Consider the following 18,892-nt stretch of genomic DNA (forward strand, 5'->3'; position numbering starts at 1 on the left):
TGGGAATCTTCCGAATGTATCAGGAAGAAAGCATGATGTGTCTTTCACCTGCTCCACTAAGTTTCCTTGGCCGACCACTGTGTCTGCTGGCATCAGCATTGTCCTTTTCCTTGTGCATGGAAACCCCTGTCTGCCTTGACATTCCTTACTAGGAGAGACCTTGCTGATGCAGGATAACTACCTTGTGCCATGTTACTGTTGTCAGTATATGACTTTTGACATTAAACTATCTTCAGCAACCTCACATTGTTAATGAGTTTGGCTATTACTTGCCCAGTTTTGTTACTGCCAAAAAAACTGTTTCTGTTTTAATTATTGTGTTTCAGCCTACAAAGTAAATTGATGATCATTAGCACATGTTTGGTATAATTATTTAATCATACCATGACTTTGTGCAAGTGTGCCTAGAAGAATTGATGCAATTTTGAAGGCAAGGCGGGGTCACATCAAATATTGATTTGATTTAGATTTTGCTTCTGTTCACTCACTTTGCACTTTGTCAAATGATAAAAATAAACTATTAACATATTTTACAAGCATTCTCACTTTGCAGCATATTTTTACGCCTGCCTAAAATGTTTGCCCGGTACTGTGTATCCACCATTACAACATTAAATGAAAGGTTTAAGGTAGTGTTGATTTTCACCTACCACGCCAAAATAAAAACCTATTTATTATGAAAACTTGTGTTTACTGGATGAGAGCCATAACATGTTCCATTATGATTATTTGGAGCCATATCCGCAAGATGAATATATTTCATAATACATATGCCGACGAATGGACGAATAATGACAAATATTCTCCACTTTTTCAGTTTGTTTTCGTCAATTACAACAGAGATCATCCTTGTTATTGTTGATTCGTACGAACACAATTATTCATAAATATATTTTCTTTGGCTTTTATAAGAATTATTGTTTTTAAACATATAAACATTCTGAGCTCCTATTTAAAAGGGACATCAGAAAAAGACAGAACAACAGGTGGATTTGGGTCTCCCACCCAAAAAAAAAGGAGATGTCGGAGGTGTGCCGTGATCTCCACTAATGTAAAACTTCCAGAACAGTATGTCTAGCCATCATTAAATCAAAGGAAAAGAAGAAAACGGAGATGTGAAGAATAGGAACTCCTCAGTCAATATGCACAAAGGGAGATTTGCTTTTTCTTCCTATTTCACGGAAATATATTTTCCATGATTGAATGGGAGTGTTTCTAGAAAATATGCAAGAGTTATAGAAATACCCAGTCATAAAGAGTCCTTTGTATTATCATATCTCTGAATTGGCTTTCCAGGAATGTTCAAGACTTTGTACCATAAACAAAAGTATTATTAATAGACCTCTCCATATATTTCAGCTCTGCTTGTAAAGGTCAACATGTTTAGCTTTGCACAGTCAAAGGGCTCTGGGAAAATAATGTATAAGATACATTTTGTATAACGATGTATAGTTCCTAAACATTGTTACATTTGAAATGGCCAAAGAGCACACTTATTTTAAGGGTCAGTTTTGTGAGCTATCTATAGCCTTTTATGTAACTGATTAAGGTATTTAGGAAATATATTGTAAATGTATTTTATATAAGCACTTTATATTAATACATCTTTGTAACCTTTACAGGTATGAAACACTATGATACAGTCACCAAAGATTCTGAGCCACCAAAGATTCTGAGCTCTTAAAAAAGAAGAAAAAATTGCACTGTTCTTCATAATGAGGGCCCCTTGGGACGACTGCTTGAAATTATATAGTTTCAATGTCTTTTCTTATTCATGGTGCATATGTTATATCCTTCAAATACAAAATCACATATGGAATGGAATGTATTTTTGTTCTGCAAATACAACTGGTGTGCTTGAATCTTTAAACATATGATTGTCGTGAACCATTTATGCAACGTAATGTCCACTTTTCTCCAAACATCAATAGGCCTTTAAGTGTAATTAACATAAAAACTAAGGTGTTTGCCTAAACTATATAATGCATTATATTTTAACCCCATTATGGCACTTTGAAGGTACAGATTTTTGCTCACATTATGATGCTTATATATGCCCAGCCTATTTTATAGCGGCAGGGAGAGTTCCCTGGGCTTCATAGGAGATGAGGCTGACTAAATACAGCCTGGACTCTCCTCCGTCAGCAGAAGCCAGTGTTGCTTGTTTGCTGCCATCAGATCTAGTGTAATGGTGCTTGATGCGAGTGTCGGTACACTATTACTGTTTGAATGCATTCCCTTTCTGGTAGGTGTCAATGTCTCACTGGAGGGACTCAGGAGTAGAGAAGAAACCCAGGAGAGAGTCTGTCCTGTGTCTTCTAGTCTCTCTGATTACTCCCCCTGCTGGCTGATTACACACATTGTGATGAGCAATGCATGGCCATGCAGCCGTCCTTGCTGTTCACAGTGTAAAGAGCGCAGAGGAGATCAGAGGGAGAAAGTGGAGAATCAAAGTTTCTCACTTGTTCAGAAACTAAAAAACAATAATAACGTTTTTAAAATACGCTATAAATTAAAAAATCATGGCATCACAGGGATCCACAAGATGTGAGAGTGTCTATATTTATATGTAATCAGGAACAGGGCAATAATCAATAAAATAAATTAATAAAAAAAATGCCCCAATACCCTTCAGCACTACCGCTACACATAGAAAATTAAATTACAAAAAAAAAATCACTACCTCCCAAACTACTTAAGCCAAACAAAAAAAACAATATACGCCACTGTGTAATGGATGGATGTGTCCCTCTAGAACATAAAAAAACTGTGTGTTGTGGGAATTTTACCAAATATAAATCTGTAAAATAATTTAAAAAAAATATTTTTATATATATATTTACATAGTATAGTTTTTGTACATAGCACCCCACATAATGTTTTATGTTTGTGGGGGGGGACAATGTATAATTTGTGAGGGTATATTAAATATGGGAAAGGGGAATCATGGTTTAGAAACACATGGAAAAAAGATCACAGAAACACTCCTGACTTGGAGGGATAAACTAATCTCCTTCTCTTTTGTGGTAGTATTTATCTCAGCTTTTACTTAAAGAATTTTCGTGTTAATTTGCCAGTGACGAAATAATGATGGGTCCATGTATTTTACTTGATGAGAGCTATATATGAAGTTGACATAAAAGTTTGAGGGGTGTTATCGGGAGTGGGGACGTTACTTGCAGGTTCGCAACAAATAGCCTCTCTGATGGGACACACGTGAAAGGGCAGGGGAGCTAAACTTTCAGCTCGCATGGGCTATGCTGTGAACGATCTCCAACCCTCCAGCGGATAACACGCAAAATTCTTTCAATTGTTATGCTCTTTATGATTTTCATGTGCTATGACAATTGCCCATACTAAAGATGGCCACCTGACGTCGTCACTAAAAGCGTGCGCACCGCCCTACTAATTCTTCAGGACCGGAAGTTTTCTCTGCTTGTTGTTGATGTCCACGCGGGACAGACATGTCTGTGAGTGACAGCGCGTGTGTTTAAGGCGGGCGTGGGGGGAGTTCGTGGGTGAATGTTGGGACACCGGGGTCTAATACCGAGTGAGCCGTGTGAGGCTCGCCAGTTTAGGGTTGCTGCGTAGACACGGTGGCGCAGAGCACATGGCTGGCCTTATGTAACGGAGTGTAGTGTATGCGCTTAGAAGGTGTCATAAGAAGTTCTGTGTGCCTTGCAGGGACAGTACGACACAGCGTAAAGCATGGTGTAAGGGAGAACAGATTTTAAGATATGGTAGACGCGCTCTCGGGATCGGGATTAGCCTGCGAGCTTTGCCAGTGTCACGGCGTGCACACTAGCGGCCTCTAGTATAACCGGTGATGTTATTTCTTAAGGCGTGTGGTGCTGACATATGCCGGGGTAACTGCGCACATTCCGCCCGCACTCCTAGAGGCACATCCTCGGTTGTGTTGCCGTAGCGGTATTTGTTTCTTATAACCGGTGAAGGAATAATGGACTGACTGCAGGAAAGTTACTGAGGTGCTGGGAACTAACCCACCAACGTTACTACGGAGATATAAATCCATAATACATGGGGCGTTGTGATATGCAGCGTCTGTTCTCTCCTCACGGAGGTCAGTATGCTGACTGGCTTGGGTGGTGGGGGCTGCAAATGACCCCACCCATGTGTCCATATAATGGGAACTCGCCATATAGCCCTCAGGGTGTCGGCTGTAACTAGGTCTTTACGGGAGGAAATGCACAATGACTGGATCCTTTAAGTTCTTTTTTTTTTCCCCCCTTGTTTTCTATGTACTCTTGACACCATCTTTGACCCGGTTGCATGTAATGTGTGTCATGTTTTTTTGGGCTAATGGCACATGAAATGGCCTCTTGATCCCGAGGTACCTTATTTTCCTGATTAGCGTTATCATGGTTTATTATGCACCATGAATATCCAAAGGTTCTTTCTAGCTCCACGTCCTACATTGATTACTTTAACGATAAATGATCGTCAGCTGCTTCATAGAGGCTTACAAGCTGAATCTTCAGACACTGCCGCAGTGAAGCCTGGGAGTCTTTTTCCTCCCTAGTTTATATGTAAATCATTCAGCAAATAAATCCATAACGCTAACTTCCCTTGCTTTTCTACTTTATTCTACCTCCTGCAAGTTTTTTTCTTCTGCTTTCTGCTGCCTGACTTTCTTCCCTTTTCTTACTTTTTTTGCGATATTTTCTTCCCCCTCTTTGCATTTTTTATCTTGTTAGCCTGCTTTTTAGAATTGGTATCATGTAACCTCTATTCTGCACACACACCTTATCACATCCTACACTTCCGTCCTGTATGTTCCTTGCATCCAAGAACGTGTTGCCAGACCCCATTGCATTGTCTCTTCATGGGACAGATACGATGGGTATGGGCCCCTCCATGTTCTCCACCCTCAATCTGGCTCTAATTGTGCATTTCAGTAATAGAGTTGAGCTAGGGTAGTGGTAATATTTGGCTGAGATAGAAAATATTGGCTTTAAGCTTCCTCTTAACGTAGCGAGAGGAGCCTAACACGAGTTGGGTGAATATTTTCTTTATTGGCATCACAGAGTTTACGTTATAATGGCACCTTTGAGCAGACAAAAGGAACGGATGGCCTGCTTACTGGACCTTGCATCCAAAAAGCGAAGTGGAACCTGAAACACAAGGAGTTAATTCATGGTTATAAAGATTGCATCTAAACCTAAAGTCACTAGGTTTAGGAAGCAGTCACATAACTGGTATCAAGTGAGTGGGATACTAAATAACATTCAAGGCATATTGTAGAACTGTGAAGAATGGGGAAAATGTACCAAGATGAAAAGTGTCTGTTTTTAATACACGGTGTTTGTTTTTTAGTTGGCTAAAGATTTACTGCATCCATCCTCCGAGGAGGAAAAGAGAAGACATAAGAAAAAGAGATTGGTACAGAGTCCAAACTCTTACTTCATGGATGTCAAATGCCCCGGTAAGCGAGTCTCGGATTGTATGCTCATTAAAGAAGGATTGGTGTTTGTGTATGTCTGTTGGGGAGTTCACATAATAAATACTGCTTTCGTTTTCATTTCTTCAGGTTGCTACAAGATTACAACGGTTTTCAGCCATGCACAAACAGTAGTTTTGTGTGTAGGATGTTCAACTGTGTTGTGCCAACCAACAGGTGGCAAAGCGAGGCTTACGGAAGGTATCTGATATGTTTGCTTGACATAACGGAAGCATAGGTTAAAGCAATAATACTAAAAAAAATGATTCTGTAGTATATCAGGCTAGCCTAATTAATCCTTGAGTAGACCTTAATTCTATAATGTCCAGCTGCAGCTTTGTCTTGTGTTGACTGTTAGTGCTTGGGTTATTGATAGTCCTGGGGTTTGAGCCGGACTCATCACCTGCAGGGCAAATGCATACGGGGCAGTTCTGCAGCATTACATAGGTTCTGTGATGGACACACAATGGAAACTTAGGGACCACATTTAAACGCATATGGCTGGAGTATTTTTTGGCTCATATGGCCCCTTAATGTTCATGTAAGTTTGCTTCCTAAAAAATCAAATGTAGCCGCTAGGTATTGTTGGTTTGTGCAGCAAAACTGTGCAGACACCAAGTGTTGGGCCTTATAAAGGGAGCCCATTGAAAACGTATCTGTGTGATCGGGTGTGTGTTTTAATTCGTTAAATGGTGTTGAGGACCACCGGAAAACAATACAGTGAACTGCTGCCATCAGAGTAGTGCACCAGTTATGTTTTATGACCGCCTTTATAACGCATGTTGTATTCACTATACTATCTGTTTGCAGGATGTTCTTTCAGACGAAAACAACATTAATCATCCCCTCTCATGCTTGACTTGCTGCTGATCACAAAATGAAAGTTTCACCCCTCAGGATGATTTGCCTTACGTCTGGTCCTATAAGCCACTTGTCTTGCTGTGGTGTAGTATGATCTTGCTGGCTTCTCAAATTCAGGGAGATTTTTCCAGTTGAAGATAACATGCAAACCATTTCCTAAATAAACACAAATTTGCAAAGGATTTAGTTGTAGTGTTTTTTTTTTGTTGTTGTTGTTTTTAGAAAACTGTATTAAGATACTGCATTTGGTTTTATATTGCTGGTTGTCATCTACTGACAACAATGAATTGGTCTTTTAGGGAATGTTTTGCTCACTGAAGACAGCCTCCGCCCTGACAGAAAAATGTTTGCCATGTAGCAGTAGCCTTGTCGTTCGTACTGTCTGCTTAATCCTTTTCCTGCCAGAGTGCCGAGGAGGCTGTCTACGCACATTAGCTATGATTTGTGTTAAAATGTCTCCTAAGAAACCATAAAATGCAAAAATTCACTCCATTATACTGAGAAGCCCAACAGGTAAAACTATTGGATTTTTGGTGACTTTCTTTGGGCAAAATGTTGTACGTTACATATCCCTTTTGTGTGACCCATTTCAGTCCATTTTACAATTGCACACTAGAAAAAAACAGGATGTGCAGAAATCTTAAGTTTTGTGAGATGTAACAGATTCTTTACATTCCTTTTGAAGGGTAGCTATATCCCTCCCCACTGGCCATTACCATCTCCAACCAGAAAATTCATCACTTTTTGGACAACTCCTTGGTAAAATGTAATGTATACCTTACTTAAATCTTTTATGTATAGAAAACATTTTAAATATCTTTGAGCAAATACAGTATATGAAGATAAGACAAGGTTTTTTTCCAGAGCAAATGCTCTCAAATATAAGATGGGAATTTTTCAGGTCGTCTTCTAATCAGACCTCCAAATAGAGATCTGATTATAAGACTAAGATTCAGATTCCCGCAGCGCTGCAGGGGACCTAGATCCTCGTCTCTGGCAGCCGGTGGATGTCTGCACGAGGCGTGCAGGCAACCTCTGCTGCTGCTGCCGGGGCTTCTATGACGGAACACTGGCATGACATAAGCTTCTCTTGCTCCACCATAGAAACCCTGGCGGACGTGCTGGCAGTAGTGGAGGTTGTCTGTGCGAATTGCGCAGACGTGCAGTGCTGCAGGGGACCTGGATCCTCCTCTCTGGCAGCCGGTGAACGTCTGTGCTATGCGTGCAGACAACCTCCAGTACTGATATGACGGAGCACCAGCGTTACGTGACCTTCTGGTGCTCAGTCATGGAAGTTCGGCGAAAGTGTCGGGTAGCGTCGCCAGATGCTTCCACTAGACAGCAGGGAGTCTGGAACATGGTGGACAAGTCTGGGGATGCATTGGTAAGTCGGGTGGAGGGGCAGAGTGGCATATAGAGGGTTAAAAGTGGCATAAGTGGGGGGGGGCAGGTTGGCAAATAAAAGGAAGAAACAAGAAATGCATTTTCATCAGTTTTTAGTAAATATTAAAAAATAGTTCACATGTGAATATTTACTAGTAAAACGTTCCTATAAGGTAATGTTTTATAATCAGGCTTTGTTTCCTAAATTAATATTCAAATTTTGGGGGGGGGGGTCATCATATAAATTAGCAAATATGGTAATATGTAAAAAATATTCTTGGCACAAGACGCAAAATGAATGGGTTCACTTCCCAGTAACAGTTTGGTCACATTGGGACAAAATCTTTAGGCAGATGTCAAGTCATCTTGTGGCCTGCATATCCTCATCAAGACATATTGGAAGCTGCTGCATGTGTACATTCACGCTTACTCTCCAGTGAAAAATGGAAGAGATGTTTATTGTAGATATTACAAATATATGATAAGTGTATCAAAGATTTCCACATTAAGGTTTTATTAACAATAGAGTTACTTCTTTGAGTAAGGATATATTAAACAAGAGGAATTCAAAGGGTCATGAGAGTTCAGACCCAAACCGGTTAGTCACTCTTTGTTGGTGCATAGACAACAGACGCTTTCAAAGGCTTCTGATTTTATCAACAAACTTCATTTAAACACTAAGAAATTAAAATACATATTTTAAAAAAATTAAAATACGACCCATTGTATACACAATTCCCTGCCGGTGAGTTCACCAATGCTGGTTTTGCCCCAGAGATCTTGATTATTGGTTTGAAGATTTTTCCTTCTCAAACTCTAATGCTATCTTGAGAGCAGTACTATTGAGTCCAGTAGCCTGCATGTTGGCTATTATAGTTACCACAACCCCTTTTGGTGGAACTACCATGTTAGTGTTTGAAGGACTGTGATCCTCCACTGCAGGAAGGATAAGTAAGACACTGCTGGCCCCCACGGCTCCTCCTGTGTGGGACACATAATGCCTTTGGTGCCTACAGTGACCAAAATCCATTTTCTTCTCCACTGTCCCCCAGCCCATGGCATATTTGCCATCTCTGTCCCAGGACATTTTGGTATTGGGCACTTGTGTCCACATCATAGACACAGTGTCGGGTTTGAGGTATCCAGGCAGGATCCGGTCAGCTGCCTTAGCTTGATAACTGTACAAGAGAACATTTCCGAAGGTCAGGAGGTCATTAACTGTGGAGAGGAACCCACCGCCGGCCCATTTGCACGAATTGTCCACATAGGGTGTATTTACAAGACGCTTCTTCTCGTTGAAGTTATAAAACCTATGGCACAAAACAAGAAATATATAAACATTTAATTGGTACTATCATTGAATCATTTATTTACGTTAACTGGACTGTTAAATGATGGGTTTGAGAAGGTGACAAGCCATAAAGGATGTATGTGTTTAAGAGGTGTGTGTAACGAGAAAACGGTATCTTATGAGTGTGTCTCCCTCTGTATATAGGAATGATTCAGTATACGAGGGCAGCAAAACCATCCATTTAGACAACGATTCATTTGTGGCACTGCATGCACCTGCACGTGGAGTCTAGACCAAGGATCTCAACCTTCCCAGGGGTGAGCTCCAATTGATTCAATGATTTCCACTACATGAAAAGATGCCTATTTGTAGTTACCGGAATTATGTTTTTCCAATCATTATTGGCCAGTACACTACAGAAACACCCGAGGCTGCCAGCAGGGGGCAATATGCACAAAAAACCTGCAATGTTTGCCAGATGTATATTAAATAAGAAAATTATGGTAACTATTGCAGTCTTACGCCACAATACAACACGGCGTAAGACAATTCCTATTCCTTCAGAGTAACTGGTTTGCAGGAAAAAATATCAGGAAAGATGAAGGGGGTCTCAATATGTATAGCTTAAAGGAAAGGAGAGAGAGGGGAGCTATGATTGAAACATTTAAAAACTTAAATGGATTTAACAAAGTACAGAAAAGGAAGCTAGAGGTCATACACATATATATACACACACACATTACTATTTAAAAGTTTGGGGTCATTTAGCTGTTTTCATTTAAAACAAGGAAATGTGTAGCTTTACACCTATGAAGATAATCAGTTACAAATCTGCCATTTCCAGTTACAATAGTCATTTACAAATATATGTCTGCAGTGTATTTCTGAACCATTCGATGCTATTTTAATGGACACATTTTGCCTATATATAACTTTGAATGCATGGAATTTTCATGATAATGCTATATGGAGACAGGTGATAGTATCAATTTCAACATTACATGGAATGGATGACATGAAGCTCTTTCTAAAAATGGGCCACATCTGATGTTAGAGGAGGATTTCACAAACATAAAATATATAGATATGAAGGTTGAAAAGAATTACAATATTCACGATTATAGAGTTAACTAAGACTAGCCCTCAATTGGACAACGTATAAGGGTCTCAGCCTGATGATAGGGTTTGTTTATGAGCGGGTCATGCCGGGACACATACTTATTGTGCATAGTCAGTATGAAATTCAGAACTGTGGCTTGCTTTTTGTGGTTTCCTGACCCCTTGTCCATACATTCCTTACTGCTGAAAACGTCCACATGTGTTTTTCAGAGCCCCGAGGTATGGATTGATTCCCCATGGCTGGATCTCAGTTTGTGTGAAGAAAGATTCGGTGGTACCAGGTGTGTTGTGCATGAACTCCATTTGAAGATGAAGCCGATATGAAATTCCTTTGAATGTTCTGTACTCTGACTGCACATTCCAAGCCGCCCCTTAATTGCTACCGTCAGCCCTTTAATACTTTAACTACAATCTTAGCAGGAAGTGCATCACAAATGAATGGGGTTTTTTATTAATATAGGCAGCCCAGCTCATCTGAAATTCAGTTCCTGGCATAAACAGGAGTAACAAATGCCTGCAAACTACTTGTAGATTTAACCCCCTCAAGACAATCTTCATTTATGCCCTAAAGTGCGAAAGAAACCATGTTTCTTTAAAACACAATTTCCATTTTTTGTTGTTAGAATGTAACTAGGCAAAACCTCTTCCACAGGTTTGGCACTACTCCTGAGAGGAAAAACATTTTGTTCATATTAGGCAGTATACTCCAGGTATAGTAACACACATACAAAACATAAATATATATGGATATATTTATATAATGTATATGTTTTGTATGTTTTAAAGGGTCAAAATGCCCCTTACATACTTTTAACTTATTTTTTTATTTTTCTAAATTATATTATTTTTATTTTATTGCGAGCGCAGCAAATGTATTTTTATTATATATTTCTAGGGAAAATATAAAAAAAACATATAATCTGCCAGCAGCTAAGAACTATTTGTCCCATCTACTGGTAGTGTACCCATTTTTTCCCCGTTGTCGCTGACAGAACAGACTATATTTTGCCTTGAGATTTTTACCACTAAACTGCAGCTGCCCCACATTTGCGACCATTACAATTTCGCAACCTTACAATTTCCACCACTCCTTCCTCCTATATTCATTCATCTTCCTCATTCTGCTTATAGTTCCTAAATACTATGTTCTTCACTTTCAATATATGCGCCACAATCTATATGGAAGGCATACATTTTACTTTTTTTTTTTTTTTGTTCTTCATTTTTTCACATTTACTTTTTATTACTATTTTTTAATATTTTTAAGGTATATGATAGGATGGCTGTTTAGGGGCTGAATGTGTGGTTACACACATACAATGAGAACTGAAAACAAATTCTAATAAACTATATTTGCTCAAGATTCCACTCAGAGACCAAACAGCTGCTAATATTTGACAAATGCCATTTGCCGCAGATTAACTCCTTTAATGCCGGAAGACACCAAAGCAGAAATCTGAGAAACTGTCTGGCAGTTGTTTCCTTGGCTACTTCTTGCATGTCTGTTTCCTAAATGGCTGCTTACTCTCATCTGGTTGAAATGACAGTAGCAGCTTGGAATTAAACGTCATTATATTATGGGATTGACGAATGAACAATTAATATCCAGGAATGTTTCTATGATAATATGCGTAAGGGCTGTTCTTATCGTGATTTCTCACCCTTCCCAACAACAGCTGAGTCTACAAACTGCAAAGAAACGTATGCTATTGCCAAAAAGGTATGACCTGACTTCATGGAGGTATTGTAACCTACTTCAGAGGGCAAAGTGGCATATCAGGAGGGCAAATTGGCATATCTATAAGTAAGGTGCATAATGAATTAAGGGGGACCTTAAAATGGCTATTGGTTCTCAAAATTTCTTTTTGTATATAACATATGCTGACTAACTGCATAATAGATACCAAAAATGTTAAAATACACGTATTCCTCTTCATTAAATAAAATACTGCTTTACCATTCCACTAATGTGTATTTTTTTCTTTAAAAATAAAATGTTCTTTAAAACAGCACCAAACTATACGGGTGCGGCCAATACTGTAAAAAGATATATAGACATATGAAGGGTGAGGTTATAAGCCATCACTGTGAGAACCCACTGGTTTCCTTTGTCTTCACAAACTCTGCTACAGCATGTTCTGGAGACATATCAGTTGCGTAAAGACCACCAAAAGCATTGTCTGGACAGATGTTAATTGGTAAGGAAAAACATTTAGTTCAATGGCAATCAGCACCTTGCTCTGTTGTATATGATGGGCTCGTGTTCCTCAGGCAAAGTATTTTTCATTCCTAGGTCCTTGAACATCTGCAGCATAAAATCCAGAAACTTCTGCCCCGAGGCTCGCTCCACAACGGCACTCAGCAAGGTCCAGGCATGAGTGGAGTAAAGGAAATGGGTTCCTGAACGGTAAAGGAACAAAAACAGTCTATGGAGAATGAAGAAGACTTTATGCAGAGGTGGATGACAGTGGCGATCTCAAGGAGAGTATGATATGAAGATTAGAGGACAAAAAGAAGGCAATGTGTGTTTATAATGTAGCACACACTTATCGCTACAAACTGAAATGATTTGATCTCATGTAATGAGTTAAAAATAAAAAAAAAATTAGAAGAAAAACACAAAATGACATGAATACGATGATTAAAAGAGAGGAAACAATGGACTTATGTTTCAATGGAATAATAATTATTACAGTCAGTTGTCAAGATACACTTTTTAATCTTGGAAATTTCACCCTACCTGGTTTAAAAGCCAATGCGTCATTTTTAAACAGCTCCAGAGCATCTATTACGCTGTCAAACTTCTCTTTGATATAAAACTCCTCTGGTTCGAGCCCCCGGCTTTTCCGATTTGCTGCCACACTTAGTTCTTTGGTGTCATTCTTGCCGTCTGTTCCCAGGACTGGCTTCTCTGTGGTAGCCCCTGGAGGTGGTCCGGATCTCCCAGGCTGTGCCTTCTCTAACTCCTTTCTGATTTTCTGTACGTCTTTTTCATAATGCCTGATTCCACTCAAATGCGACACTAATAACCTGGTTGTTATTACCACCTGAACAGATAAAATATCGTTCATTACAACAAAAAAAATTCCAGAAAATAAAAGCATGCGTATCATTATAAACAAGATATTTTACTAATTTCCGCATATATTTCCAAACAGTTTTGCAATATTAGGTTATACAATGAAAATGACCATGAAGTGTCAAGGATTTAGGCAATAACAGTGACTTCCCAAATAATGTATTTTAAACAAGATTATGACATTATATATATATATATATAAATATATATCCAGTCCACACCTTTTCTCCTTCAAACTCCTTTTCTGGGAACTCTGGCACATACTTCTGCACCGGAGCATCGAGATCCAGCCGGCCTTCCTCCCAGAGCTTGGCGATAGCAGCCATGGTGAAGGATTTGCTGATACTGGCCACGCGCATGACAGTCTCCGCTGTACATTGCACTCTGTTCTCCACATCTGCAAACCCAAGCCCTGTACGACATGGTTGAGGATGGCAGGTATTATTATAACGTGAAATAAGTATCATTCCTAAGAAGCCCAAAGGGCGTATCTAGTACGTGGTTCCGAGAATCCAATTGATGAGTCTCACCAGCCTTTGTATAAATTATTAAACAACAGGTTACTTTTGCTAGTTTATTTAGGTTGGCTTTTTAATGTATAATTATTTAATTTATTGAAATATTATTTTATTCTGCATACATCGGGGTGCTCTCATTTTCATATATTTAAATGCATTTTTGCACACTAGAGAACTAGCAACCATTCGAGAAAACTCTTCCTATAGTGACAATCGAAAAGAAGAGAATGGTATCTGATAGGATGGAAAATTTTTAGGCTTCTAGAAGCTAATTGTATCCTTGTAGGTGCCAGGAAGGCATATATTCATACACAATATAAAATAGGCGCCAACGTGAGCTCTGCCCTGTATACTGCAGATCCCGGTTTAAGATCAGGTATAGATTGTAAAAAACAATTTCATTTTAAATTCTCATTTAATGAAATCAGGGCTATTGCTAGTTGTATCCTTCTAAGGAAAAACATCATCAGCTGGTCATAGTCTGATAAAGTGCTGTTTTGTTTTTTAAAAATTAAAGTAGAATGATATCAAAAGCAAGGCTGCAAAGATTGTGCAACATAATAGTGGCTGCCATGCTAGTATATCACGTAGTCGTCAAATATACATTAGGCTGTCCCATAGCAGACTGGTAGTAGATCTTATGTTATATTATGGGACAGTAACAATATACAGAATATTCAATCACTAAAATAATAACACTGTACTAGTGAATTATTTTGGTTCTGATTACTTTGGGAGCGATTTAAATGCACACACTTATTTAGCCATTCACCCACTCATTTTTGTATCTTGATCCTCTTATGGAAGTGTGAGTGACACACACAGAAAGCCAGCGGGCCACGTGAGTGGGCTACAATTATAACCTGAGTTCGATAGAGGCAGATTGGGGGAGACAGTCTAACTATATAACGTATGCAGTAAAATGCACAGGAGTCAGTGGAAAAAGAATCATAAACCTCTTTTGACCTCTTGCAGTTGTTCTGCAAGTTTTTTGTATAGTGAATATTTCTCTCTACTGCCACATCAATAGTGGTTAGTCAGGATGGTTCACCTGCACACGTTGAATGCTGTATTGTGTAGGTCCTTCAGTCGGAGTCTGTTTTCACAACAGGATACCATAATGTGACTGTGTTTTGGGAACACACAAGGTTTTCTGAAATCATTATGTCCAATTTAAAGGAGAATGAAGATAACCTATGAAGGGCAGGCCATTTTCCATCTGAGGGACCTACTGAATTCCCTACCAGTACGTTTGCTGTCATTCTTCTATTCTTATGGGATAGCCACCTGGAACTTGGAGCATGCAATGCGAATAATTACACAAACCAAGCGACTTTGCTCAGGGTATATCTCAATCACTTTTCCAAATAATACTTTGGGGAATTGTATATTTGAACCTGAGTCAGCTTCAGAACCAAGCATTTCGGATGCCTCATAACTACACATGCATGAACAGTATTCAGCTGCTACTGGTCTTAAGGGCAAAATTGTGGAGGCATGCTGGCCCGATCTACAAGTTGTTGTTAGTTGGAAACCTCATACCTAATTGAAAGGTGAATGGTGATTTTTGGGTGCAATGTTGCATTGCATACACACCAAAGGAACGACTTACCTTCTGTCCAAACTGCTTGTCCATCAACGGAAACGCCAACCACTACTCCTGGAGTTCCCACCTCATCCTGCAAGATGAGAAAGGTCAATATCCTATTGATCATGCGTATAACCTTAACCCTTTCCTCTTCTAACACAACTGCTTATGTAGCCATCCCATGATAATTCCATTTTAATGGGAAATGTGACTGACGGGTCAAAAAGACCAATGGAGTTTCCTTCAAATGAGCGCCGTTTTACTGAACATTGGCGTTGACGAAACAGCTGATATTTGAAAAGGTGGCGGATGATTACCAGCTGGGGACGCAGGCTCATGCTTGGAAGCAGAAACTATCTCAGGCACTACTTTACTGAGAGGGTGGTAGATATGTGAAACTGCATCCCAGAAGAAATGGTAGAGACTAATACACTGGGGTAATTTAAACAAACATGGGACAGGCACTGATTAAGGTTTCACGTTAGGAAAAACAGCAGACCATTTGGGCCGAAGGGCTCTTATCTGCCATCATATTTTCTGTTTCTATTCACTTTACAAAGAATTATTTATACTCATTTGTTGGGTATCAAGCATGGTGTAGATTATTATGGTTCAGAACTAAATATCACTTTTATAACTTTAATAGGGGGTTAGATAGGATACACAGAATTAGACGTTCCCAGCTTCCGCAACTGAAAAAAGCAGATGTATTTCTGCATTCCACAAAGTGAAAACATGCTGCAAAGGTTAATGTCACGGGAAAGGAAATATTCTTTCTTCTAATGTAATTAAGCATTAAAAAAACTGTTTTTAGTTCATTTTGTGCCAATAAACTTTATCTGCAGAACTCAAGGCTGCTATTGTCAGTCATGTGACGTTTCGGTTGACTTTCCCTTCTCAGATACAACACTGAGCAATGCTTTCCTCAATAGACTTTACTTGGTTAACGCTTTCCTCAATTGGTTCATTGGTTCTCCAGCAGGGTAATTAAGACTGAGCCATTCTATTGTTTACCACAGGCAGCGAGATAAAGTCTTGGTGTTTGTCAAGTAAGTTGGACTAACATAACAAAGCTAGACCCACACGCACGATTTCTGTAATAAAGTTTCCCTTTACAGCAGAGATGCCATGCATAGATACAGATGACAGGATGGGTTTCAGACAATGTATGACTTTTGCAATGTACACAATGTAACTAGAAATGTGTAGCCAACACGGTAACCGTATAAGACCAGTGTTGTGTGCAGTTTAATGTGTTGTTTTATGCGGTACTATTAAAGAGAATAACATTCCAGTTATACCTTTTAGAACCAAAGGTTACCACAGACTGTATACATTTTTTTTAACGAAGAGGCTCTGTCACTGTTTATAGCTTACTGCCATTGATTATATCTATCTATACATATGAAGGCCTGAGATACACTTCTGCCCCCGCACCTGTCTAGGGATTCCAGCTGAAGTTATCTGCTCACTATGTCTATATTGTTAAATGACCCCAGGGGTGGCTTCGGTTGGGGGCACGTCAGCTTCATAGGCATGCAATGCGGGCTAGACATAATTGGCTACGGACTCACTTTGGTGCATATTCACAACGCTGGTTTTAGGTAGTTTTATCCAATGTTCCCGAGATGTGGGAACACTGGACAAGACTGTCACTCCAATCCCGGGACATCTGGGAACTATACACAGCCTCACTAATTCAATATGTAGGCAATCCAGTGAACGTTACGCATAAACGGGATGGCAGTTTCACGTTTCAGCTCCTTGACTTTGTTATCCATTATTTAACCCCAATGAGCTTCTGCAGCAGGAAGAGCTTAGCTGGCCCTATATAAATGTATAGTTAAATCCGTGAAGTTTCTTCCCTGTCTCCTTACAGTGGAATTATGCATTATACAGGGCCAGCTTAGCCACTCATTCTTGTGTTGGCCCTGCATAATGAATAGCAAAGCTTCTGCGCTTAGGGCCACCAGAATACGGACGCTGCATGGATCATTTGGACTATTCACCTCCAATTGCTGGTTTTGGAAACAAAAACATAAAACACTACTTAGCTTAGTAGATCAAGCCCATTTATTGATTCCATTTTCTGATTAACAGGTATACACCAATCCTGTGACACGGCAGGTATAATGCACCTAAGGGGTAACATTTTAAGGGATTTGGGGGACATATGAAAGCATGTTATTTTCAAAACAGGGCCTGTGCATAAAGGGCCCTGTAAATAATAATATTAATAATAATGTGCAGGCCCCGTGCAGCTTCACGAATTCAACTTCCTCGTATCCATCCAACAACCTATCAGCTATTTTCCGAGGCTATAAAGCGTATATTCTCGCACTTCAATCACCTTCGTTCGCCTCAGCAATTCACGACTCCGTTCGATGGCAGTGCTGTAGGCCCCGCGGCCTTTCCTTTTCCTCTCTTCGTCTCTGTGATTTTCTGCGACCCCAGCAGCTGCTACTACCAGGCCGAAGCCGAGGACGGCCCTCGGAAGGCCTCGGCCCGACTTGAACAGGAGAGACAGCATACCTACGGGAATCAAATAAAATGCGGCGGCACTGATATCTCACAAGCCGCTAGTGAGCTTTCATAACCAGCAACCCCTCTAAGACAAAGTGAAATTGGGACGAGCCTAACGCACACTCTACATTGCGATACTACAGGCGGCAGTCCAAAGGGAGCCGTGTCCTCCGCGGCGATGAGGAAGAAACCAAAGTCAAACCCCGGGGGTGTCCCGATTCACTGTTTGTTTCTCTCCTAATGAGCTTGATATTCTTACTTCCTGCTACATGACACTGATTGGTATCACCGCAGTCACACCGCTACAAAAAGTGCTTGACAACACCTCTAATGATTAAAGTAGAGGTTTCAGGTTCAAATGTGTGTACATTTATTATTATTTATTATTATTAATTAAGCACGCACACAAAAAAATCAAAATTATTTTGTAGTATCACTAAAGCTAATACGGGTTTCAAAATGTTATATATTCTATAATTAGAAATATTGAAAATGATAGTGTGTATATGTATGTATATATGCACACGTGTGTGTGTATAGATATATATATATATATATATATATCTATACACACACATATATATCTATAGACACATATATATATATATATCTATACACACATATATATATATCTCTATACACACATATATATACATACATACATAACAGTATCTCACAAAAGTGAGTTTACCCCTCACTTTTGTGTCAATATTTTATTATATCTTTTCATGTGACAACACTGAAGAAATGTCACTCTGCTACAATGTAAAGTAGTGAGTGTACAGCCTGTATAACAGTGTAAATTTGCTGTCCCCTCAAAATAACTCAGCACACAGCCATTAATATCTAACACCTTGGCAACAAAAGTGAGTACACCCCTAAGTGGAAATGTCCTCTCCTCCATGACCACATCACTGAGCTGGTAGATGTTAGAGACCTGGCGCTCCCCCACCTTACGTTTGAGGATGCTCCGCAGATGCTCAATACAGGCTGTACACTTACTACTTTACATTGTATCAGAGTGACATTTCTTAAGTGTTGTCACATGAAAAGATATAATAAAATATTGACA

General features: G+C 39.5%; 2 protein-coding genes across 2 annotated transcripts; one reads left to right on the top strand and one right to left on the bottom strand.

The window, feature by feature from the left end:
* Positions 1–3,349: 3,349 nt before the first annotated feature.
* Positions 3,350–6,501, top strand: RPS27L (ribosomal protein S27 like). Its single transcript, XM_053462076.1, has 4 exons — positions 3,350–3,470; positions 5,335–5,443; positions 5,549–5,659; positions 6,269–6,501. Exons 1-4 carry the CDS (start codon positions 3,465–3,467, stop codon positions 6,295–6,297), a joined length of 255 nt encoding a protein of 84 aa, XP_053318051.1. The 5' UTR covers positions 3,350–3,464; the 3' UTR covers positions 6,298–6,501.
* A 1,320-nt stretch (positions 6,502–7,821) lies between these two features.
* LACTB (lactamase beta) lies at positions 7,822–18,021 on the bottom strand. Its single transcript, XM_053462068.1, has 6 exons — positions 17,648–18,021; positions 15,322–15,388; positions 13,413–13,603; positions 12,853–13,159; positions 12,347–12,512; positions 7,822–9,012 (listed from the first exon to the last, which is right to left on the bottom strand). Exons 1-6 carry the CDS (start codon positions 17,825–17,827, stop codon positions 8,487–8,489), a joined length of 1,437 nt encoding a protein of 478 aa, XP_053318043.1. The 5' UTR covers positions 17,828–18,021; the 3' UTR covers positions 7,822–8,486.
* Between the last annotated feature and the right edge of the window lie 871 nt (positions 18,022–18,892).

The sequence above is a fragment of the Spea bombifrons genome, chromosome 4 (assembly GCF_027358695.1).
Source record: "Spea bombifrons isolate aSpeBom1 chromosome 4, aSpeBom1.2.pri, whole genome shotgun sequence".
In the NCBI taxonomy this organism is placed as follows: Eukaryota; Metazoa; Chordata; class Amphibia; order Anura; family Pelobatidae; genus Spea; species Spea bombifrons.

Bases quoted from the DNA above. Each gene is read 5' to 3' on its own strand.
- RPS27L (XM_053462076.1), top strand. The intron at 5,444-5,548 runs GTAAGCGAGTCT...TCATTTCTTCAG, and splicing joins CATGGATGTCAAATGCCCCG to GTTGCTACAAGATTACAACG. The intron at 5,660-6,268 runs GTATCTGATATG...ATCTGTTTGCAG, and splicing joins CAAAGCGAGGCTTACGGAAG to GATGTTCTTTCAGACGAAAA.
- LACTB (XM_053462068.1), bottom strand. From the start codon at position 17,827: ATGCTGTCTCTCCTGTTCAAGTCGGGCCGAGGCCTTCCGAGGGCCGTC. The intron at 13,604-15,321 runs GTAAGTCGTTCC...CATGTCGTACAG, and splicing joins ACAAGCAGTTTGGACAGAAG to GGCTTGGGTTTGCAGATGTG. The intron at 12,513-12,852 runs GTAGGGTGAAAT...TTTACCGTTCAG, and splicing joins CGCATTGGCTTTTAAACCAG to GAACCCATTTCCTTTACTCC.